Below are 26,909 nucleotides of genomic sequence, written 5' to 3'. Positions count from 1 at the left end.
GGGGGTTCATTCTCCCAGGCAGCAGAGGAATAAAAGCTGTACAGTCTGGTAGAGTATTATTGATTGTGGAGAATGCATTAGCCTAAATAATTGTCACGCTATTATGCTTGAAATGTCTACGACTGTCAGTACAGCTACTGAAACCATTTTTTAACTAGACTAATATAAATTCAAGCAGAAAACAAATGGATCTGAATCTATGTCCTGCAGTAACTAATATTGGGTGTTAATCAATGGAAATTCATTATCAAGACTTGCTTTATTTCCCTGTTTTTCACAGGACATATTCACATACACATCTAGCAAAAAATACAACCACAACTACTACAATATTTAAACAGACAATTGTGTTCATTTGTAAGTACAGAAGTATGTTAGTGTGTGTAAATGTATGTATAGCAAGTCATGGGTGTACACATAACTTAATAACAAGAGATACACACAGCACAGTTTAAGAAGCATAGTTGTATGTATGCACAATAACTAGTTATTGTGGTGTGTGTGTATATGTATATATAAATAAAACACACACACACAAACAATAGCCACAATAATTAATCACAACAACCAAGATTTAAATACAAAAGCCAAACAATTTTAGCCAAGCAATATTACACATGAAGATAACACAGAAGTACTGATGGTGTCAATAAGACAACACTCAGTACAAAGCTAACTTTAATATTTTTGGTTGTTAGTTGTTATTATCTGAAATCATAAAAACATCCACCTAGCCATCAAAACATGATTAACAATATATTGAATCCTGTAAGTTGCCCTGGATAAGGGCATCTGGAAATAAATACCCAAATACATAAATTAATAATAAATATATAAATAAATACCCAAATAAATAAATACATAAATAAATAAAATAATCATGAAAGTTAGAAAATAAAGTTAAACCAATTACACTATAGCTTTTAAGTTGCATATTATCTAGAGGCTGATTAAAATGTTATTAAATGTATTTCTGAGTTATTAAATGCATTCATTTTAGACAGACCAGAATTAATATTGTTCAGACAAAATACAAAATGTAAATTAGGGTGATGTGTTATAAAATGAAAAAAGTTTTGCACTGAAAAACAATCTTTAAAAGTATTCTATTACTTTGCTGCCCTGGGTTTATTAAACATTTAACACAGGATACACAACGTTCATTTCGTTTCAGTTAGGGGCCACTGCTGTCACATCTCAAAGTGTTGGGAGTTATAAGACCAACCTTTGACAGAGCATTTTAAAACAAATACCACTAGAGGGAGCTAAGAGCCCATTTATAATCCTTGTTTTATTCTGAACTCAAAAACTAAAGCAAAAGTAGGCATGGCATATTTCTTTGCATTTTATTGCAGACTTTTCTGATGAATATATCCTCCCATCCCTTATTATTATTAAGCAATTATTATTTGCAATCACAGCTGCTCCTGCTCTTGGCCCTGTGCTACCAACATTTAGCACTGTTCTCCATTCAAGGCACTCTCTTGTAAATCTCATCCCATAAAATCTCATGACAACCAGTTTTCACACCTGCTGTCTTTTTTTCTGATTGAAGTCTTTTGGGTTTAGTCTGTCTGGATTTTGGGGGCCATTGCCATGTTTTGTGTTGTTTTATCGATTAACTTAAAAAATCATATTTTAATAAAATCACAAGTTGGTCACATTATATTATATAAATTATATTGTGCCTCACTATCATACACTACCTGTCAAAAGTTTTAGAACACCTCCATTTTCCCAGATATTATTTAAATTGGCCCAGTTTAATGTCTCAATGTACTCTGAAATTAAAGCATAGAACAAATAAACAATCAGAGATAAAAACTGGGAAAATGGGGGTGTTCTAAAACATTTGACCGGTAGTGTATATAACTATCAGCTATCTGTGTTGTGAGGAAGGGCATGTATGCATGTATTTAGCTAATGCTTAAGCAATGGGAAACAAAATTGGTGCATCTGATGCTAATTCAATATTTTCAAATAAAGGTCAATTGTTTAATGAATTAATAACAACAATTAAGTGCCAGCATTTTCCAATTTATATATTATAGACTGTATGATTAAACAGCTGCCTTTTGACAGTTAATTCACAAGAAAATCAATAAAAGCATTACTTTCCTTTCTTTATGCACAATCCCTTGTCAGAACTGAATACACACATCGAATTTGACCAGCGGCATCTGAAAATGTAAAGTCCTTCTCTTGTTGTCACCGTCTGGAATTTGACACAATCCAGTCTAATTCCTGCCAGCTTTAAAAACTGGACTTCAGGGTATTTTCAATGTTGTTAATTTCCTGCTCAGTGCTCCTCATCCTGATGCTGGTACAGCCTGTGAGTCTCTTTCGGAAATTTCCACTCAGGAGCACGTAGAGGAAAGGGTTAATGCTGCTGCTGGCATAGCTGAGGCAGATGGAAATGTAGTAACAGATATAGTAGGTGAGGGTTGGCTTGGTGATGTGAAGGTTCACCAGCTGGATCACATGATAAGGAGCCGCACTTATAAGGAAGACACCTACCAGAACCAGCACCATTTTAGTCAGACGTATCACCCTCTCTCTCGGGATGGTGGTGCTGTAGCTGACGAAGAAAAAAGAGTCGCATAAGTTATTGTAATGAAAATGTTTGCATCAGGCTTAAGTAGCTGTAAAAGGAAAACAATCCAAAGTTTTATAAAGCAAACAAAACAAATCTAAAGTCAATATTTATATTACTATTTTTTATGAAGTAATTAGAATGAGGATTTAAAAACAATCTGTTGATGTTAATTCTTTATCAAATTATAAGGGAAGAATGCCATGAGATGCCTTCAATGCACAGTTCACATTGTTCAAACACCAGTGTAAGCATGGGTGCCACGGTGGCGTGTTGGTTAGCGCTGCTGCCTCACAGGTTCGAGTCCCGGCTCGGGGGGCCTGCGTGGGTTTACTCTGGGCACTCCGGTTTCCTCCCACTGTCCAGAGATTAGGTTGATTGGTCTGTGTGTGTGTGTGTGTGTGTGTGTGTGTGTTGCCCAGCAATGGACTGGGCAATTCTGTCCTGGGTGTGTTCCTGCCTTGTGCACTATGCCTGCCAGGATCGGCTCCGGCTTCCCTGCTTCCCCACAACCCTCACCAGGATGAGTGGTTTTGAAGATGGATGGATAGTGAAAGCATGTCCAACAAAGCTGTCGGTTGTTATTGTTAAGTACCGATTTATGTACGTCTCTTGAAAACCACTCCTTTCAATTTTGGAGTTTCTGCCGAATGGTGGAGATTCCGAATGCTGGAGATTCTCTGCAGGCTTGAATTTGATGCTAACCTTATGTTCAAATAAAATTCAACCTTCACAAAATCTCCAGACAATTCATCAAAAAAGGCTTGAACAAATGTGAATTATGAAAGCAATAACTCTACTACAGCTAAAAGCAATAATCTTGGAATGCATCTATCTTTCACAGGAGAAAGAGAAAATTCAAGTTTCTCACACAATCAGTAATACTTAAATCATTATTCTAGAAACTATCTTAAAAATATGTATTTATTATTATTATTATTATTATTATTATTATTATTATTATTATTATTAAGTATTTAGATTTAAACTTTTCAAAGTATTATCCTTTTTTAATGTAAGAAACAAAGTGGTTTATTTCTTATCTTGTAAGTTGTTGTCTTAATAGTGATATCACAGTGTCTGCATGCATGAATAGTAATGCAGCCGTGCATTGTGGGAACACTTAACTAACATTTTCTAGGAGCTATATTGGCCTTTTCTCTCCAAATAAGCCAACTAAATAGTTAACTACAAAACACAAAGAAATATAAGACCTACCGTCGTGCTTTTTTATTCAGTTTGTACATCTTCCAGGTGTAGCACAGAATCAAAATGTAACATAGAATAATCAGCGGCAGGGGCAGAAAGAAAGAGGTAATGGTCTGGTATAATGTGTACCTGTCAAAAGAAGAATTGAAACACATGACAAACATACAGTGCATCCGGAAAGTATTCACAGCGCTTCACTTTTTCCACATTGTTATGTTACAGCCTTAATCCAAAATGGATTAAATTCATTATTTTCCTCAAAATTCTACATACAATACCCCATAATGACAACGTGAAAGAAGTTTGTTTGAAATCTCAGCAAATTTATTAAAACTAAAAAACAAGAAAAGCACATGTACACAAGTATTCACAGCCTTTGCTCAATACTTTGTTGAAGCACCTTACAGCCTCAAGTCTTTTTGAGTATGATGCTACAAGCTTGGCACACCTATTTTTGGGCAGTTTCTCCCATTCTTCTTTGCAGGACCTCTCAAGCTGCATCAGGTTGGATGGGGAGCGTCGGTGCACAGCCATTTTCAGATCTCTCCAGAGATGTTCAATCGGGTTCAAGTCTGGGCTCTGGCTGAGCCACTCAAGGACATTCACAGAGTTGTCCTGTAGCCACTCCTTTGTTATCTTGGCTGTGTGCTTTGGGTCGTTGTCCTGTTGGAAGATGAACCTTCGCCCCAGTCTGAGGTCCAGAGTGCTCTGGAGCAGGTTTTCATCAAGGATGTCTCTGTACATTAATGCATTCATCTTTCCCTTGATCCTGACTAGTCTCCCAGTTCCGGCCGCTGAAAAACATCCCCACAGCTCAAACAAACTTCTTTCACGTTGTCATTATGGGGTATTGTTTGTAGACTTTTGAGGAAAATAATGAATTTAATCCATTTTGGAATATGGCTGTAACAAAACAAAATGTGGAAAAAGTGAAGCGTTGTGAATACTTTCCGGATGCACTGTATGAACAAACTATAACAACAATCCTCAAATGTAACGATTGTGACTGAGAAGTACTGTTTACTTACACATGTACATTATAATGATGATAATAATGAGATGAGGATGTCAATCATCAACTGTCTCTACAACATTAATCATAATATGTTTTCTCCATTTCTTATGTAATTCAGGATTCTGTGTAGACAACATAAAAGTCCCTCTTGGCACTGTTTTTGTCATTTAAAGAAGAGGCCTGTAATTAAGACTGTCAAAAGTCAACTAAGTGTGTGAAATGTACATTCATAGAAATACAAGCGTTATATACTGAACATGTGTGCTGCATAGAAAGTGACAATTGTGATTAATTTACAGCTAGGGCTTTGGTTAGGGGCTATTTAAAAAAAAGGAAGTGCACAAATCACTGTAAAAACCCCCCACTATATTTAAAAGTTAATTGATGTGTTTAAGGCAGCTCTCATGTTGGTAATTTCCCTTCATCAAAAGAAAGATAAAAAAGAAGGCCTTGTGTAATAGCGTAGGAACAGCAATGCCAAGTTTAAGTACGAAGCATACAATTTAAATACACTGAACTTGAAAGTATATTTTTGATGACAAAATAAATATATAGAAGATTGTGAAGGCTTATGTTTGCAAACCTAATTAAAGCAGGCATCGGCTTGTTAACAAAACATAGCATCTCATATTTAATTAGTTTTGTTATCTCCAATCTCAGCTACAATCACCCAGCTCCACTGCAATACACGAAAAAAGATCAAACAGAAAAGATCGAGAATCTCCCATTGAACACTTTGGGGAATGCATCCTGACACCATGATTGGTTAAAACCCAAATGGATAATGGTCTTATTTATTGATTTGTGCCCTTGATTTGTGCCGAAACTGGTACATACACATCTGAAACTTACCCCAGTACGTCGTGTGGTGAAGCTAAATCAAAAGCACAGCTTTCTAATCCATCTTTGAAAGTGATAACCTTGGAGTAGACCCAAACAGGAAGAACCAGGATGAAGGAAATGGCCCAGATGCCCAGATTTATCCGAATGGTCTTTGACCTTGTCCTCAGACTCGTCAGCCGGAAAGGGTGAACTAGGGCAAGGTACCTGTATGACACAGCAACATTAGGCCATTACACAGTGTATCCATACTTTCACATGCCTTTCTTTTTGATTGTTATGATCCCTCTCACTGGTCTCTAGTCCCTTGGCTCACAAAGAAATGTAGACTATAGTTGAACCAATCTGTCTGAATGTAAAGTCAAGGAATGGAAACATTCAGAGAATCTGATCTGCACTGTGTTTCGAGGGATGGGTAACACATTTAATTATTAGCATTCTGTGTATGGATGTCTGAAGGAATAAAATCCTATTCAACAAGTTTCATGTATCTAACCTTTTCAATCAACCATGGAATTCCATGATAAAGCTCAGCAATATTGGTCCTAATGTACTCCTATGATATAATGACTTTACCTAGTACTGAGTGATAATGGAGCTGATGCTTTACAGGGCATGCTGTGTGGAATGAAATGCTTTACATGATCAAGAGTGCCAACACAAAAACTGTACAAACTAGAGGTTTTACACCTTGTGGGCAGGATTACCACCACCCACAGTAGTTCCAGTTGTTGCTCATCTCTGCTCTTCCCATTTGTTGCTTTTCTTATTATTGAGCAACTCCATTATATTGTATTTTGTTTTTCATTGTGTAATTCAAGCATCTTAATGTAAAAACAATACATACATTAAATGCATTATTTCACAGCTGAAGAAAGGCTTTTGTTCAAACCATTAGGGCATTTCATATAATTTACATTATGTACATTAACCCTATTTTGTTCTCATCATAACACCTATGTGTGTGTGTGTGTGTGTGTGTGTGTGAATGAGTTTGTATATTTTGACCGTTTCATTGGATTTTATCAATCTATAAAATATGTCTATAAAAATCTATAAAAAAGTCATTTTATATGTCATGGTTTCAGTTTTATTGTAATGGATTTAATATGAAAGCAAACGCATTTGTAAAGCCTGATTCATGGAACCAAATCCCTTTATTTATATTTCTAAAGGTGAAAATGGAGGCTATGTGAAATGACTTTGAAAGCTCTAATTTGCGTCTCCTGGAAATCATACTGGTTACGTTATGTTGGAAAAGTGAAATTCTACTTATTGAATTCAAATAAAATATCAAATAAAAATATTATATTATAAAAGTATATTATACATCAGCTATTACACTGTTTTTCTATTGACTGAAATAGTTGTGAAATAGTTGCACAGATATTCTTTAATTTTAATCAGTGTCATCTTGTGTACTGGGATCCAATATTGGATATCCACTGATTACAAGTACCATCAACCTCAATGGAATCCATACTCCTTTATCTTAAGCTGTCACAGCAGTTTTCATTGGGGATGATTACATTGAAAGTAAATCAGACAGTCAATGTTTTTATAAAGAATTTGCATATACATAACAAATACTGCAAAATTACTTGCTTTTTAGCTCACTGGAGATGTCCATGTACAAAACAAGTACAACTATTTTTATCAGAAAAACTCCTTCAATCACTGCAAATTGAAACATTTCGGAAAGTCTAAGTTACACATATAACATGCACAATGGAAACCCAAGTAAGTACTTTTGTTTTGTTTGTATTTTGTGGTGGATAAATGGGTTGAAGCTTTGATTGAACTGTGTTTTAAGATTAGGGATATGGTTGGCTTAACTGTCCTGCAATATATACCTATGTGTGAGTCAAAGTAAGAAGCCTTGTCAGTAGAAGATGATTCCAATATTGGTGAGAATGGGAACTTCAAAAGCTACAGCCTATAAAATGCTTTAGAATTCACACTGCAAAAGCTATATATATATTTATAATCCTACATACCATCAAGCAATACATGTCAACTCAAATCCATCCCCAAAGCATTCAATTTGGCATAAAATCAGATCAGAATTCAATATTTGTATTCAGCATAAGGTTTCGCTTTGATGTTTATAGTGTGCAAATTGACCGCAAGAGAAGTGTCCGTTTATATTTTCCTTGCTACCAGTATATAAAACAATGAAATACGAATTCTTACACTTTCTTCAGCAAGTTCATAATCCCATTCTAATAATACACTTTGCCTTTGAAACTTGTAATGAATACATTCAAATGCCTACAGACAAACACTTGCACATTAGTTTTAACCCCCCACCCAAAACACACATATCCAAAAAATTAGTCTTTTTGAGGATTGATAATCTCAGGAAGGTGTTTATTTGTAGCTTTTTACAAACTTCAATTGAATTTTCATCTTCCATGTCACATGACTTATGCTTATGAACTGCTTTCATCAGGTGATACCAGTGGACTGAACATTGGAAGTTGTGATTGCCAACTAAGAACAATAATTTTATGGGTCCTTATGGGTCCTTTATGGGTCCTTTATGGCCAAATTATCATTTAGAGATATATTCCAAATATCTTCAAATATTTAAAGATATCTCTAAATCATTTAAAGATATTTGGAAATCTATTAGAGATATCTGCAAATCATTTAAAAATATCTCATTTAAAAGTACATTTAGAGATATCTCTAAATGATTTGCAGATATCTCTAAATCATTTAAAGATATCTGCAAATCATTTAGAGATATCTGCAAATCATTTAGAGATATCTGCAAATGACTTCCTGTATGTAGCCCATGATTATCACTTCCTGTTAACTTGTTCATTCATTTCTATGTAACTGAATAATGAAACAGGAAGTGATAATCTCAGCCAAAATAAAGGAAGTCATTTGAAGATATCTTTAAATGATTTGCAGATATCTCTAAATGAACAGGTTGTTAATTGAAGCGATCTCTAAATTATTTGCAGATATCTTTAAATGATTTAGAGATATCTTTAAAAAGCACCTTATTTAGAGATCTCTAAATCGTTTGCCGATATCTCTAAATCGTTTGCCGATATCTCTAAATCGTTTATAGATATCTTTAAATGATTTAGAGATATCTTTAAATATTTGAAGATATTTGGAATATATCTCTAAATGATAATTTGGCTTGCCATACTTATCATTCTGTCATAGAATTGGATGTTTGCTTCAGAATGACTTTTGTCTGGAAAGACCAAACTTCAGCTACTTGACAGAGGCTGAATGACTATTACAATGACTTGACTAATAGTACAGTATATGTCACAACTGGTATTGATGTCAACAATCATTCTGTCATTGCCTTAAACCCACACATATTACTTGCCTTTTAGTATAAGCTTAAATAATGTTATTACTACAAGCCATGACTAAAACAAAACTTTAAAGTTTTTCTTCAATTTGCATATAAGTATGTCACTTTATGATAGCCTCTTTTATTTCAAACCTACTCAGTTCAAGCAATCATCCTGATAATAGAAATATATTAATTAGTCTGGATGAATTAACTAAACTCATGTAAATAATCCTCAGCGATCTGTCAATAAACATTTTGATATGGATCTCTGAACAATTAATTGTGACTACTCATCTGAATACAGAATAAAACAAACCCATTTAACACACTGACAAAACCAATTGCACTCGGAATCTCCAGATGCAGTACTTGAAGAAGCAGGTTTATATTATAGTATTAAACGTAGACATACAGTACTCAATGTTGAGATCAGGGCTCTGTGAGGGCCGTACCATCACTTCCAGGACTCCTTGTTCTTCTTTACGCTGAAGATAGTTCTTAATGACTATCGCTGTATGTTTGGGGTCGTTGTCAAGCTGCAGAATAAATTTGGGGCCAATCAGATGACTCCCTGATGGTAAACCATGATGGATAAGTATCTGCCTGTACTTCTCAGCATTGAGGAGACCATTAATTCTGACCAAATCCCCAACTCCATTTGCAGAAATGCAGCCCCAAACTTGCAAGGAACCTCCACCATGCTTCACTGTTGCCTGCAGGCACTCATTCGTGTACCGCTCTCCAGCCCTTCGGCGAACAAACTGCCTTCTGCTACAGCCAAATATTTCAAATTTTGACTCATCAGTCCAGCGCACCTGCTGCCATTTTTCTGCACCCCAGTTCCTGTGTTTTCATGCATAGTTGAGTCGCTTGGCCTTGTTGCCACGTCGGAGGTATGGCTTTTTGGCTGCAAATCTTCCATGGAGGCCACATCTGACCAGACTTCTCCGGACAGTAGATGGGTGTACCAGGGTCCCACTGTTTTCTGCCAATTCTGAGCTGCTGGCACTGCTGGACATCTTCCGATTGTGAAGGGAAGTAAGCATGATGTGTCTTTCATTTGCTGCAGTAAGTCTCCTTGGCCGACCACTGTGTCTACAGTCCTCAATGTTGGCCGTTTCTATGTGCTTCTTCAAAAGAGCTTGGACAGCACATCTGGAAACCCCTATCTGCCTTGAAGTTTCTGCCTGGGAGAGACCTTGCTGATGCAGTATAACTACCTTGTGTCTTGTTGCTGTGCTCAGTCTTGCCATGGTGTATGACTTTTGACAGTAAACTGTCTTCAGCAACCTCACCTTGTTAGCTGAGTTTGGCTGTTCCTCACCCAGTTTTATTCCTCCTACACAGCTGTTTCTGTTTCAGTTAATGATTGTGTTTCAACCTACATATTGAATTGATGATCATTAGCACCTGTTTGGTATAATTGTTTAATCATACACCTGACTATATGCATACAAAATCCCTGACTTTGTGCAAGTGTACCTAGAAGAATTGATGCTGTTTTGAAGGCAAAGGGTGGTCGCAACAAATATGGATTTGATTTACATTTTTCTTCTGTTCACTCACTTTGCATTTTGTTAATTGATAAAAATAATCTATTAACATGTCTATTTTTGAAAGCATTTACTTTACAGCATTTTTTCACACCTGTACGTAATGAAAAAAGATGTCTGAATTTCCTTGCTGATTGAGCAGTACTGCTTGTGTATACTGGTTACATTTATACCAATAAAAGGCAAACTGTGGTGTAATCAAATAAAGAAGTGAAATAATCATAATCATGAAAGAAAATACTCAGTTAATGCTTTCAAGTAGTTTGAAAAATGTGGTATCCTTGAAACAACATAGTTGCTGTGAAAGTAAGATGAATGATAGATTGTACAAGAATCCAGTGGCGTAGGTTTGGTTTCAGAATTTGGGGGGGCACGTGTCCACTACACTTATGGATCCGAGCACACATTATTAGGGAACTATTAAACGTTCTCTAATCACTATCACTATATTAGCACTAATGGTTAACACACAACAGTAAGTACATGGATAATTAATCATTGCTATCCATATTACAGAAAGCTATGCATGTGTCCTTTGGGTAATCTTGACAAATCTCAAAGAGAAATTGACTCTATACATTTGCCTTACAATGAAGATTCAAGCTGTGGACGTTTCACACTACAGAGACCTTGTTACCTTTAAAAGGGAAAAAGCTGTGGCGAGCTCTGCTTGACATCCTTTCAAATGCTTCTATCATAATGAAGCTAAGAAATGTTTGATTGGTTTATTAATATTCTCTGGAATAATAATCCTGGAAAAAGCTGAATGAGACCTACATTATATGACTGCCTAGTTAAAAACAAAAACAAACAAGAAAAACATATAGAGAGTACATTTTGTGTTTTGCTGTTTTGCATCAAGCATGTTCAATTATGACTATTTTTTTAAATAATCAGCTAGACTCAGCTAGATATGATGTTGACAAAATATGTCAGTATTTTATGCTGTTACATACAGACAGGTACTTATAGTTGGAAGCCTTCTTCATTAGAACCACAATCATGAAACCTGTAATGAAACATACAGGAAATGTCAGGGTAATTTATCTATTCTCTCTCATCTTTTGGAGTGTTTGAAATACTTCACAGCTGGACATCATATCACTGTTGTACAGCAGCTGAAGAGTCATTTCCTCTGTATTCCTTCATACTGGGACTATCTCTATCCACACAGAAAAACTCAAGTCATATTGGATGTAGCATGGAAATCTGTGACACAGATTTATTTATTTTTAAATCAAAGAATTCAATGTTTTCTACTGTGAAGACATCCTATAGTCACTAGGGCTTTGCAGCAAATACGTAGAGCCTGCACAGCATTCGTTTACCAATAAAGAGCACCAGACATTTTCATTCCAGCTGAGCCAATGCTACATCAAGGCACTGGAATCATTAGAAATAATATCATTGTCAACCACTTGGAGGTTTTATCCACCCACAACTTCAGAGGATTTACTTTTGTATTGAAGTGTATTCTCAACTTGGATTTCAGTTTTGACTCAAAGTACTGTTGAACCTCTGTGCAGTATACTGTAGGTATGGGATGTCCATCGTTCATAAGATTAAATCTAGGTTAGACAAACATGTCCATTTTATCTCATATTATATAATATTTGCTTGTGTGAAACTTCAGAGAGGAAATGTGAAAAGAAGCAAGGGGTACACCAGTGGTTCTTAACCTTTTTGCAGGATTACACCCCTTCAGAAAATCCTGCACCCCCATCAGGTGAAGGTGTCGGGGGAGGGTTTGCTGAGCCACCCCTGGTTAAGAACACCTGGTTTACACAATTACGTATTTATTTTAAAATGTAAAACCATATAAAGAGCTGCTGTACTACATCTTGATTGGAGACATGTGAGTTTAAAACATGTAAATTTCACGTGCTTTAAATATGCAGACAACGTTGTACACAATTAGGAACTGAATGTTACAAAGTTAACTGTTTCCAACTTTTGCCAGGCTTTGTTTGTTTGATGTGGTTCTACTACATACATGCGTTTTCCTTAAGGTTTTCTGACCCTGCAGTGAACTTTGAGGAACTTTTTTCTGGTCACAATGCTTCAGAGAATTAAATTAACCAAAAGGTAATAACTGTTATCCCCTAGGAGAACAAGTGTGATGGAAGCAATATTACATTATTTTCGTTTTAGATAACGATAACTGACTTCCTCTGCATATTTAACAATAATTGGCTTACCTGTCCAAGCTCATAGCAGTCATAATAGCAGTACATGCCGTCTGGTTGCAGGTGTCCAATGATGTAATAATAGTGCACAAAGGGCTGCCAAACACCCACTGCCCTCCACGTGCCCACTGGTGGATCAGGAATGGCATCACAGTCACATGAACAAGATCTGCCACTGCCAGGTTACAGATGTACACGTCTGGAATTGTCTTCTTCGTTGACCTAGTTTGTAGATAAACAACTCATTAAGCAAAACTGCTTGTTTGATTTTGATGGCATACAAAATATGTGCCAAATTTTTACTGTACTATGATTTTTCTCTCATTGTGCCATACACAAGCATCTGTGGTCACAATTAGTCATGAATTATCATAAAACAGTTTCCGGCACTCCAGAAATACAATGGCAAGCAAACAGCACATTCGCAATCTGGAAAACATTGTTCTGGCACAAAAAGAGAATAGTGACTAACCTTGGACTTTTTCATTTTGTTGTGTTACTACCTGAAATGTGATACATTTAAATGGGATAATTTAATTTAATTTCACAACCTACTTAACACTTTGAAGAGGCAAGATAATTTGTTTTGTGAAACAACAGTTAATGAAAAACAAATCTTACTTAGAGAAGTATTGACCCCCCTGAGTCAATACTTGTAGAACCACCTCTGGCAGCACTTACAGCTACGTCTTTTGGGGGGTAAGTCTCCACCAGGTTTGCACATCTGGATTGTGCAATATTCACCCATTCCTCTTGGCAACATTTGTTCAAGCTCTATCAAGTTGGATTGGGATAGTTGATGCAAAATGATCTTCAAGTCTTGCCACAGATTCTCAATCAGTTTCACGACTGGGCTTTGACTGGTTCACTCCAAGACAATAACTTTTCTGTTATTGAAAATCCAATGTTGCTTTGGCTGTGTGTTGGGGTAATTGTCCTACAGGTGAATATCCATCCCAGTTAGGTCTTTTGAAGACTGATGCAGGTTTTTCTTGAGGAATTGCCTGTGTTTAGCTTTAGCTCCATCCATTTTGACTTCCACTCTGACAAAGCTGCCAGTCCCTGGTGCTGCTATGCATTCTGGGTGGTGATATACCTTCGACTTCTTAATGAACGGCTTGTACTCCAAGTGAATTTCAATGCTTTTGAAATATTTTCATACTCCTCCACTAATCTGTGCCTTTCTACAACTTTATCCTGGAGTTTTTTTTTTAAAGCTCCTTGCTCTTCATGGTAGTTTCTTTGCTTTGAATGCTCTACCCAATTGTGGAACCTTGCAGATACAGGTGTATTTAATCTGAAATCATGTGAACCACTTCTGTTGGACACAAATGGACTCCATTCAACTTATTGTGTGAAATCTGAATTGGTTTGTATCTGAGCTTACGTAGGAGTGTCATAACAAGGAAGTAATAAACAAAACAAAATTAATTGTTTGGATGAGATGACTTCCAATCTGCATCAACAAATTCATGATTAAGAACATAAGAACATAAGAAAGTTTACAAATGAGAGGAGGCCATTCTACCCATCGTGCTCGTTTGGTGACCATTAATAACTAACTGATCCAAGGATCCTATCCAGTCTATTTTTAAATGTTCCCAAACTTTCAGCATCTACCACATCGCTGGGGAGTTTGTTCCAGATTGTGACGACTCTCTGTGTGAAGAAGTGTCTCCTGTTTTCTGTTTTGAATGCCTTGAAGCCCAATTTCCATTTGTGTCCCCGGGTGCGTGTGTCCCTGCTGATCTGGAAAAGCTCCTCTGGTTTGATGTGGTCGATGCCTTTCATGATTTTGAAGACCTGGATCAAGTCCCCATGTAGTCTCCTCTGTTCCAGGGTGAAAAGGTTCAGTTCCTCAGTCTCTCAGTAGGACATTCCCTTCAGACCTGGAATAAGTCTGGTTGCTCTCCTCTGAACTGCCTCTAGAGCAGCAATATCTTTCTTGAACTGTACACAGTATCCAGATGAGCTCTAACTAGTGCATTGTACAGTCTTAACATTACTGCCCTTGTTTTAAATTCTACAGTTTTGACAATATACCCTAGCATCCTGTTTGCCTTTTTTATTGCTTTTCCACATTGTTTGATTGGAGAAAGTGAGGAGTCCACATAGACTCCTAGGTCTTTCTCATGTGTTACTTCATCTAGTTCTATTCCTCCCATAGTGTAATTATAGTGGACATTTTTATTACCTGCATGTAATACCTTGCACTTGTCCACATTGAATTTCATCTGCCCACAACTGAATGTTATCTAAGGAATGCTGGGACAACACATATACACTTGTATTGAAAAGTATTCACACACTTCATTTGAAAACATAAAACTCAATAGTATTACATATTTTAAAAGTTGGTTGAGCACTCATATAAGCTTGAGAAAGCTGTAGAGATTCCAATATAGTGGACTGCAGTAGTATAATGTGTGTGACCATTTGAATGCCACACATTCTTAAAAGATGTAACTGAAAAACAAATAAAGTTAACAATACTTATTCAACTAAATTAATCCATCAAATGCTCTGCTGATGGGGATCTTGAGTCAGATATGTATAGTTCAAGTGCAAGTGTTTAACTACACAGCTTGACGTTGATTTAAGTTTTTAGATCTGATCTTTTCACTTTTCACAGCAGCTATCTCACCAAGCACTTGAAGCACAACCCCTGTACATTTCAGATTATTCATTTTCAACCCTGCATGCATGGAGAGCTTTTTCTGTGGTGGATGAAAACGTCATTTACACATTGTTATGTAGTACAGTAATTTCCCAATTGAATTTTCCAAATCTTGCTTCAGATTTTTAAATTATATTCGAAAGAGAACGACAGAAACAGAAAAAAAAACATACAATTGTTTTTTTCATTCGAATTTCCTTTCGTACCTTATGATTGTCACCAGGATGAGGATGTTTCCAACAAGTCCAGTGGAACAGATTATGCCCACGAAGGAGGGCAGAATGATGGTCTCTGCGACGCTGTGAAATTCCAGATAAGTGTCTCCAGGACTCCAGGAGCTGTTCAGGATTGCGTGCGTGTGGTTCCAGCACCGGGGATCCAGGTCACTCATTGTGCACTAACTTATTAGTTGAAAATAATAATAATAATAATAATAATAATAATAATAATAATAATAATAATATATTTATATACATTTACTGAAAACAAAACATGATCAACATAGTTGCCAGTAGCGTGCTGCAAATGAGTAACATCTCCATTCACTGAAATGCATCACATTGCACAGGGAGCGATGCCGCGTCGATGCTGCCTCCCACAATCAGCGTGTTTATAAGTGGTCCAGTCGCCTCCTGCTCCTGTCTCCCACTCCCCCACAGCCACACACACGCATTGGACACGAGAAAGCCCAGCTGACAGGACATAAAGATGGGAAATTAAGAAAATCAATTAAAAGCACACAAAGTATTTCACATTAAAAATATATTATTAATAATATTATGGTGTTATCATATCGATACTACTTTAACAGATGGATATTAAAACGGCGAAACGCGTGTTTTTTCTACATAAACCGGGAATTACATTAATTGTTAAGCGTAATAGCGATTAAAATTATGAATTTGAAGGCTTAAATTTTACACCAGTTATCTTTTATGTAAAAACAAAAAAACAAACCATTGTATTGCGAATTATTCACATTATAATTGTTACGATTACTTAATGAATGGATATATATATATATATATATATCTATATATATATATATATATATATTAAACTCAAAATAATGGCAGGAATGATCAGGAAAACTACTCTTCCAGGAAAGCTTGAGAGTAGGATTCTGCCTCAAATACATAGATAGAGAGGTGATGGCTGAGGGGAGCTGTACTGGTAATTAAGAAAAAGTGATGCAAGCCGGCTTTTTACTGTAACATTACATTGGTACAATTGGGTGTACAAGCTTCATAACATGTTCCGCTGATACTTACAAGAGAATGGAATATATAATGTATTTTGCTTCTATCTATTTTACATTGTAATGATTATGTATTGACTAAAATTCAAACAATTAATTACATTGATCAAATGACATCTGTTTAGACTTATCCTTTAGTGGTTACTTCCAATAATAAAGCTTCATATTCATTACAGAGCAGGATTACAACAACTGTATGATTTTAATAACAAGAAAAATAAGTTTCCATATTTAGAATTAGTATTAGTTGCCTGGATGTGTTTCTTAAATAAAATATACAAAAACAACAACAACAACAACAACAACAACAACAACACATGTATTTTATTGCACACGTGTCATGCTTTGGAAGTAACTAAACATTTTCAATTAGAAAATGTTACTTTTTTTTGCATGTTAGTAAACAGTGTGAAAACACAATAGTCTTGTTCTCGCCATTTAATTATCTCATCATTAGCAGCCCAAACTACCCAGTATGAAAATGAGCTTATGGAGAGGTCTAGATGGAAAATGCCAGTATGTGCAATAAAATAATGTGAAGTGCTGTGGAAAGATGTGTTACTTATTAATGACCAAATATGCAGTATAACATTTAGACTGCAATACAATGCTTTACTGGCATAGTTCGAAGGTTTCCTTTTCATTGTGTTGGTTGACTCTAATGTAACCAGAATAGCTAAAAAGCATTGTAATAAATATACATTGTCATTTTATTTATACAACAATGTAAATATCCATAAGAGGCACTTGGGAGTGTTTGTAACACATTTTTGAACCAATGGGAATTTGGGAAAGCTAAATGACTGATAATCAGTGTCAAAATATTAAAATATACAATGTGAATCTCATGAAACCTTGGCTTATTTTTTCTGAACAATTGCTCCACCACTCAGCCCTCCGCAGTTACCGAGGCTGCTGTGGGGGAAAATAGGAGTCTTGATCACAAGGAGCAGTGGATACACTTAATCAGGCAAATCAGATAATCTTTTCTGATAAGGCAGGAAAAACTGCATGAATTGAGTATGTCATTATCTGAGTTTTAACTTCTACATTCAAGGTTAAGCCCTTTCGAAACCCGGGCAAGTACTCTGTTACACGAGTAGTACAGGATACTGGGACACTTGTAATGTCAGAGAGTAAGTGGTGTAACCTGGCAATGCTCCTAAACTGGACAAACAGCATTCAGTTCTATGTTGACTATTCTATGCATTGATGAGAGTCAGATCAGCTACAATTTGAAGGTCATGCCATAGACCAGGAGTGGCTAATGCTGGTCCTGGAGAACCTCAGGGTCTACAAGTTTTTGTTCTATCCAGATTGTTAACTGTTTAATTGAACCAATTGTGGGAAAATTAGGCAAAATATCCATTGATTGGCAATTTAGAGAGACCTGGAAAACCTGCAGGATTGTGGCTCTTCAGGATCAGGGTTGGCCACCCCTGCCTTAGACTGATGAGTTCCTCAGCCACCTTGGTTTGGCAATATTGATCTCCACTCTTAATTTAAGGGTTTTGGCAGATGATTTAGGAATTCCACTCGTGTGTGATCAAATATGTCTTAACTGTTGAGGGATTCTTCCAACTGCCAATCAGTTTTCATGGTCCCCTTTCAAGTTTAGATCCCATAAGAAATACGCTGCAGTTAATTTTTTTAACAAAGCTGTATGTAACTCTGCCCTGGAAAGACAATTTTGTAAGGTCATATGCCATCCTTAATTCTTGGAAGGAGGTCTGGCTAAATGGATATGTGCAAAGTCTAAAGCAATTTTATAGGCAAGGGGTAAACCTGATGTAGAACATTTGTAGTGTACTATCAGCGGGTCACAAGTTTGATTTAATCCGGCCATATGTAATTTCTAACCCTATGATGAACTGTACTCTTACATGTATATAAATGTTTACCACACAGAAAGGAAAAAATCATTGATGGTCTCTGTTTTAAATACCAGCTTATACTGCAGTGAGTAGTGAGTAGAAGAGCTAAACATACCAGATGCATCAATACCTGGGGTTTGAAGAGTTTGCGTTTAGTCAGAAGAGCTAAGTGGGGTGGATGACAACTGGGACAAAGAAAATTAAAGGCACTAATACTGAAGTAGTATATTTTTAACAGAAGGATGAAGAAATAATTTTACAAGTAGAATGCTAAAGATAAAGCACCGTCAGACACTAAAGTTTTCAAAAGCAGTGCAATGTGAACAATTTATTGAACAATAAACTATGACATACCACAGTAAGAGATTTGCCCTTAAAAAATATAGAAAGTTCAGCAATTCAGTTTAAAGTAGCTGCAGCAATGTCCTCTGTATTACCTAGTCAAAGCTTTTCACACAATGCAGATTCAAGACAATGATGTGGATGGGGTTAAGAAAAACCTAGTTGCAGGTTCATTTGAATAAAAACAATCAACACAGAGCTGTAATGTTTCACCCCAGGCTTATTCAGTACACAGCACTAAAAGTTTATATTCAGATTTAAATCGAAATGAATAACTTTAGCAGCTCATTACTGGTATTAAGTAAATCTTTTAGTGTTTTATTTTAGTTTGATTTAATGTGTGAAGGCAACTGATAAATAATAATACAATGGGCCACTCATTAGAATAACAGACATGATGTATTATCCCCCGAATTCTAACCTGTCTTTCTCATTCCCCAGCATCAATCATCCAATTGACATTCCACAGCACCATGTGCACTTGCAACATTCACCTCCACTCTCACTGGATCAGCACCTCACATCCCTGTCCCCTGCCTCACTCTACTTGATTTTCTTAATAGTGTCATTTCTAAGCATTTCCCCGTTTTTGCCTGCTCCTTACTATAGACCTCTGTTTTGCCTGTCCCGACTATTGATTCTTGGATTCCCTCTTATGCCTTGTTTGAATGATCGCTTGACCTCCTGCCTGCCCCCACGGATGGTTCTTTTGCCCATTCCTAAGGATGCTGTTTGCCAGCTCTCGACCCTCACCTGTTTTGACTTCTCTGTGCCTCTGCGCACCTGGGTTCGTCCCTCCTGTGCCTCGTCTGTCATTACACATGACTTCTTAATGAATTGAAGCATGAATACCACAGGAATAACACATGAATACCTTATACACTTCATCCGAGTTCTGCTGTTAATCACATTTATTCCAAGACTATTTTCATGGTTAGGGTGGTTATAGAAATGATCAACATCAGACATGCATTTTGAAAATTGAAAATGTATTAGGTGTGCAATGGCTAGTAATTGCATCCTAACAAACTGGATTTTAAACTCACTGCCTACAGTGTACTCCCCCCTGGAAAGGTTATATTCTTCTGAGGATTACGAATCTGAACACATTCATGCATTTGTGTCATGTATAAGATTTACTCCCCCAGATTTCATAGTTAGGAGATGTGCGTCACTATAAATTGGGAAGTACTGAGCTTGGGCAATGTATCGAGCTACCAATCTGACATTGCACATAGACAGTAGAAACATCTTTCCTTATGTTTCATCTTTCTGTGAAAAATAATGAAATGTACTTTTGAATGTTATCAGCTTATGTATATACTTTCCTTAAAAATCTACACAAATTAGATCTTGGTCAACAATTCTTCTCTGTTAACATTTATTATTGGTCCTTTATGTTTTTTTTTCTTTCAAGCTTTTAACTGTTTTGTCATATTCATTCAATTACACCCCTTGCACAGTTTATTTTCTTGATTAGTGGATATCTGAATGGAAGACTGAATTTTAAATACAACTTAATTTCACATGGACCATTATTGGTGCCCATTGGTGCACCAGGCTAAGATTGAATAGTATGCCAGCTATGCTGTTAACCTGTCATTTTGCAGATTTGTGTAAATATGCAAACCAAGACCTGTAAGGAATGCAATGATGTCTTTGTTCCAATATGTAAGGTGGGAAAATCATATGGAGCAGATTTCATTTAATTGCTGTCCTTTAATTTCATCAATTGTTTTCACCTATGGTCATCTTGAAACATTTTTGTATTCTAATGGAATAATGTACATTTAATTAATCTGCTAAAAATAAATGGATGACCAATTCACAAATTAAAATAAGTATCTTAAACCTCAAACCTTTGAATCAAAGTAAACAGCTTTCACATATTGGTCAGTGCAGTAATGGTGGTATATTTAAAGTTCTGAATTTTTGCAAGTTTCTTCAAAACTACAGACAATGCAAAATGACACATTAATTTCTGTGGAAGGTGCTAACAGCACCAATGATCAGTGTTGTAGATTTTTTGCGTGTTGTGACTGGAAATAGTGACGATAATTGTCTTTTAAGGAAATGTCAGTTGTCTTCCATAAAAATATAATGCACATCATTTCATATTTGAGTGCATTGAGGGTAGTTTCCTTATTTCCCAATCCATTGCACATGGTATTTTTTTTCAAATGAGAAATATGCATTATAAAGTCTCCATTTGGCTCACATGAACTGTATGCCAGAAGACATAAAATAATAGAAGTGGATGGCCTTCATGCATTACCTTTCAGAGCCTTAAAATGGTTTTCTACTATGTACTTATGTTTGTCTTGTCTTGGCTCCCCAGGCTCTTCTGTAAAAAGTTCACAGTCCAAAGGAAATGCAAAGGAAAGACAACAACAACAAAACAAGAATATTGAAAGTATGAAGTATAACAAGTATTTAAATAACTGAAGCACTATAGTGACTGTTGATTGTAAATCAGTTATGCAGCAGTGATCTTTAAAATAAAAAATGCCTAAAACAATAATAAAGTTCCAATATGACCTGAATTATCCTGCAAACACAGTGTGAGGCAGCAGCTCAGGTGCCCAAGGCATTCATCCCCTTTGGCTCAGTGCTTCTACTGGGTGGAGCTGTGTGGTGGAGGACCACCTAGGTTAGGGTGGATCAAATCCCCAGCGAGGGGCTCTGACCTGCACATGCTATGCTTAGAATAACAAATAATTAATCAACCATAACAATTTGTGGATAATTGGCCCTGTTTTCTTCACCCTCCGTGACATACAGCTGTAGTGTGGATGTTTGAGTGTCTGCCAAACATCATTAGGGAATCCTGCTGAGATCCTGCAACAACAAAATACTACAATATCTTAACTATAGCAGTAATTTATGTATTGAGTTTTAATAATCGTAGTAATGTCAAATTTGGCACAGTATTTACATGTCTTCTTGCAATATGTTCTCTCCTTTTATAATAAGTATTTCCCAAGTTCTTAGATTATAATGAGTTATAGAAAAACTGACTATCAAAGGCAATATACACTGAAAGGTTTACACCATTTACTACAACTCCAGTGTAGCCAGATCTGTGTAGCAGTTAATTTCCACTTTGCCAAGTGCTGCAGGGATGTGGTAACGTGCTTTCCTGTAGTGTTGACAACCCAGGCTTGATCCCTAACCTAGACTGCCTTTCCCTCTTCCATTAAAATACTATTTTCAAGCAGAAAGTGTATTTCAAGATATAATAGTTTAATTTCGAAATGAGAACAGCCACACAATTAAATTAAGACTAGTAATACTGCTTACAGAAGTGACACTATCCATTAAATGTCATCAGGCTAATTTATCTAATGAAGAGATAGACCACGGTTTGAGGAATACATTAGCTGGTAATTATCTTGAGGTAATGAAGCTTGGGATTTAGGTTTTTTCTAATGAAATCAAGTGAAATTAATAAAATTATTGAATAAAACATCTTGGTAGGGGTTTTTCAAAAGAAACTATCGATTGTACCCCAAGAGATGAAAATAGACCTAGAAGACGACCATGTAAAAGATGGAAAGATTCCAGGAGTGACATGGAAAAGAGAGGCTAAAGATTGAAGATTAAACATCTTGGGGAGGCCTTCATCCAGTGAATCGATATAGGCTGATGTATAAACTTTCATTATAAATTCTTGCCCATAGACTAAGGATTTTATTATAATTGTTTGATCATGTAGTGTTCATTAGGAAATAGTATACAGTGAGGGAAAAAAGTATTTGATCCCCTGCTGATTTTGTACGTTTGCCCACTGACAAAGAAATGATCAGTCTATAATTTTAATGGTAGGTGTATTTTAACAGTGAGAGACAGATTAACAACAAAAAAATCCAGAAAAACGCATTTCAAAAAAGTTATAAATTGATTTGCATGTTAATGAGGGAAATAAGTATTTGATCCCCTATCAATCAGAAAGATTTCTGGCTCCCAGGTGTCTTTTATACAGGTAACGAGCTGAGATTAGGACCACTCTCTTAAAGGGAGTGCTCCTAATCTCAGCTCGTTACTTGTATAAAAGACACCTGTCCACAGAAGCAATCAATCAATTAGATTCCAAACTCTCCACCATGGCCAAGACCAAAGAGCTGTCCAAGGATGTCAGGGACAAGATTGTAGACCTACACAAGGCTGAAATGGGCTACAAGACCATCGCCAAGCAGCTTGGTGAGAAGGTGACAACAGTTGGTGCAATTATTCGCATAAGGAAGAAACACAAAATGACTGTCAGTCTCCCTCGGTCTGGGCTCCATGCAAGATCTCACCTCGTGGAGTTTCAATGATCATGAGAACGGTGAGGAATCAGCCCAGAACTACACGGGAGGATCTTGTTAATGATCTCAAGGCAGCTGGCACCATAGTCACCAAGAAAACAATTGGTAACACACTACGCCGAGAAGGACTGAAATCCCGCAGCGACCCGCAAGGTCCCACTGCTCAAGAAAGCACATGTACAGGCCTGTCTGAAGTTTGACAATGAACATCTGAATGATTCAGAGGAGAACTGGGTGAAAGTGTTGTGGTCAGATAAGACCAAAATCGAGCTCTTTGGCATCAACTCAACTCGCTGTGTTTGGAGGAGGAGGAATGACCCCAAGAACACCATCCCCACCGTCAAACATGGAGGTGGAAACATTATGCTTTGGGAGTGTTTTTCTGCTAAGGGGACAGGACAACTGCACCGCATCAAAGGGACGATGGACGGGGCCATGTACCGTCAAATCTTGGGTGAGAACCTCCTTCCCTCAGCCAGGGCATTGAAAATGGGTCGTGGATGGGTATTCCAGCATGACAATGACCCAAAACACACAGCCAAGGCAACAAAGGAGTGGCTCTAGAAGAAGCACATTAAGGTCCTGGAGTGGCCTAGCCAGTCTCCAGACCTTAATCCCATAGAAAATCTGTGGAGGGAGCTGAAGGTTCGAGTTGCCAATCGTCAGCCTCGAAACCTTAATGACTTGGAGAGGATCTGCAAAGAGGAGTGGGACAAAATCCCTCCTGAGATGTGTGCAAACCTGGTGGCCAACTACAAGAAACATCTGACCAACAAGGGTTTTGCCACCAAGTACTAAGTCGAAAGGGTCAAATACTTATTTCCCTCATTAACATGCAAATCAATGTATAACTTTTTTGAAATGCGTTTTTCTGGATTTTTTTGTTGTAATTCTGTCTTTCACTGTTAAAATACACCTACCATTAAAATTATAGACTGATCATTTCTTTGTCAGTGGGCAAACATACAAAATCAACAGGGGATCAAATATTTTTTCCCTCACTGTAAATAGTGTATGGCTTTAATATAATTGTAATCATGCAGTGTTCATAAGGAAATAACATGAATAAGTCATGACAAAAAAAAATGTGATTAGCTTATATATAAGCATTATTCCTTACAAGAAAAGTAACCTGTTATAACGCCAATATTTGCAAGAAAAACTACATTTTAAAATTTAAAATTGATTGGGATGAATCAATACATTTTGTTTGCTTAGAAGAGTGCTTTTATTAATATAAAACAGACCTGATGTGTACATGCGATTAACGCCATTTGTTGCAAAGGAATTACGATTTAATTAATAAGAAACGTACTGGAAAAAAAACAAAAAAAAACATCATAATGAATTCATATCCTCTTACTTGCTCACCAGGAGGTTGTGAAAAATATTATTTAATGTGTGAAGACATGGTTTATACACATGATCAACTTAATTCATTAAAAAGGAATTCCATATAAATAAAACCCTTTAAATTATTATCAATTAATAACTTTTTTGAAATGCGTTTATCTGGATTTTTTTGTTGTTATTCTGCCTCTCACTGTTAAAATACACCTACCATTAAAATTATAGACTGATCATTTCTTTGTCAGTGGGCAAACGTACAAAATCAGCAGGGGATCAAATACTTTTTTCCCTCACTGTATATATACACTCACCTAAAGGATTATTAGGAACACCATACTAATACTGTGTTTGACCCCCTTTCGCCTTCAGAACTGCCTTAATTCTACGTGGCATTGATTCAACAAGGTGCTGAAAGCATTCTTTAGAAATGTTGGCCCATATTGATAGGATAGCATCTTGCAGTTGATGGAGATTTGTGGGATGCACATCCAGGGCACGAAGCTCCCGTTCCACCACATCCCAAAGATGCTCTATTGGGTTGAGATCTGGTGACTGTGGGGGCCAGTTTAGTACAGTGAACTCATTGTCATGTTCAAAAAACCAATTTGAAATGATTCGACCTTTGTGACATGGTGCATTATCCTGCTGGAAGTAGCCATCAGAGGATGGGTACATGGTGGTCATAAAGGGATGGACATGGTCAGAAACAATGCTCAGGTAGGCCGTGGCATTTAAACGATGCCCAATTGGCACTAAGGGGCCTAAAGTGTGCCAAGAAAACATCCCCCACACCATTACACCACCACCACCAGCCTGCACAGTGGTAACAAGGCATGATGGATCCATGTTCTCATTCTGTTTACGCCAAATTCTGACTCTACCATCTGAATGTCTCAACAGAAATCGAGACTCATCAGAGCAGGCAACATTTTTCCAGTCTTCAACTGTTCAATTTTGGTGAGCTTGTGCAAATTGTAGCCTCTTTTTCCTATTTGTAGTGGAGATGAGTGGTACCCGGTGGGGTCTTCTGCTGTTGTAGCCCATCCGCCTCAAGGTTGTACGTGTTGTGGCTTCACAAATGCTTTGCTGCATACCTCGGTTGTAACGAGTGGTTATTTCAGTCAAAGTTGCTCTTCTGTCAGCTTGAATCAGTCGGCCCATTCTCCTCTGACCTCTAGCATCAACAAGGCATTTTTGCCCACAGGACTGCCGCATACTGGATGTTTTTCCCTTTTCACACCATTCTTTGTAAACCCTAGAAATGGTTGTGCGTGAAAATCCCAGTAACTGAGCAGATTGTGAAATACTCAGACCGGCCCGTCTGGCACCAACAACCATGCCACGCTTAAAATTGCTTAAATCACCTTTCTTTCCCATTCAGACATTCAGTTTGGAGTTCAGGAGATTGTCTTGACCAGGACCACACCCCTAAATGCATTGAAGCAACTGCCATGTGAGTGGTTGGTTAGATAATTGCATTAATGAGAAATTGAACAGGTGTTCCTAATAATCCTTTAGGTGAGTGTATATATATATATATATATATATATATATATGTGTGTGTGTGTGTGTGTATGCATGTGTGTGTGTGAAAATATAAATAAATATATTTGCTATTATGTGAAAGGACTAAAACAACAAATCAGGCAGTATTCACAGTGCTACAACATAATATCTGTAACATTTTATTTACAGCTGATCCTAGACTAAAGTGTATAATATAGACTGCTAATGTACAACTACTAGCTAATTAAATTGGAAGACATTTCCCAGCTATTTCACAAGGAGATGCTCTCCTGTATAATGAGCATCCAAGGATGGTGTTTGTAAACTGGAGAAGAAAGGTATAATACTTGTTACTGCAAAATTGATATTCAGTATAACAGACCCATCCATTCTACAACACAGCATGGCTACAAATTCACAGCGCATAAACAAATTAGAAATGTAAGGCTTTCATAGCACACAGAGGCACAAGTCTGTATGTGCCATGGAGTCATTTGGAGAAGAAGATTGAGAAACCAGTACAGCATGGCCCACCTGTCTAAGAAATAAATAAATCTAAAAGAGCTATCAAGAAAATATTACCTCTGTATTAAGCCATTCTGAAACAAAATTTCTTATATATATATATATATATATATATATATATATATCTTGCAGAGCATGATTTATTGAAACCAGAGAATGTATACCTTATACAAAACAAATAAATCAATATTATACTTTGAACAGAATAAACCGCTTCTGGCTTATAATGCACACATAGTATTCTTTCTATTACTAGAATATATTTAATCGTTTTGAATGGAGACACATTTTCTGTTGCTCACACTTGTCTGACTTTTAATACAGTACTAAGAAATCAAAAAGCTTT

General features: G+C 36.7%; 1 protein-coding gene across 1 annotated transcript; it reads right to left on the bottom strand.

Annotated features, from left to right (window-relative positions):
• Positions 1-957: 957 nt before the first annotated feature.
• On the bottom strand, positions 958-15,792 carry mchr2a (melanin concentrating hormone receptor 2a). The gene is made up of 5 exons (XM_066715206.1): positions 15,608-15,792; positions 12,737-12,946; positions 5,670-5,864; positions 3,812-3,931; positions 958-2,578 (listed from the first exon to the last, which is right to left on the bottom strand). The coding sequence occupies exons 1-5, from the start codon at positions 15,790-15,792 to the stop codon at positions 2,254-2,256; spliced, it is 1,035 nt and encodes a 344-aa protein (XP_066571303.1). The 3' UTR covers positions 958-2,253.
• Positions 15,793-26,909: the final 11,117 nt, after the last annotated feature.

Source organism: Amia ocellicauda, chromosome 1 (genome assembly GCF_036373705.1).
Source record: "Amia ocellicauda isolate fAmiCal2 chromosome 1, fAmiCal2.hap1, whole genome shotgun sequence".
Taxonomy (NCBI): Eukaryota; Metazoa; Chordata; class Actinopteri; order Amiiformes; family Amiidae; genus Amia; species Amia ocellicauda.
This window is presented reverse-complemented; position numbering and strand designations above follow the sequence as displayed.

Excerpts from the sequence above, each read along its gene's own strand:
- mchr2a (XM_066715206.1), bottom strand. The coding sequence starts at position 15,792 with ATGAGTGACCTGGATCCCCGGTGCTGGAACCACACGCACGCAATCCTG. Across the intron at positions 3,932-5,669 it reads TCACCACACGACGTACTGGG|GTACACATTATACCAGACCA; the intron begins GTAAGTTTCAGA and ends TTCTTTTGACAG. Across the intron at positions 2,579-3,811 it reads CTGAATAAAAAAGCACGACG|CTACAGCACCACCATCCCGA; the intron begins GTAGGTCTTATA and ends TTTCTTCGTCAG.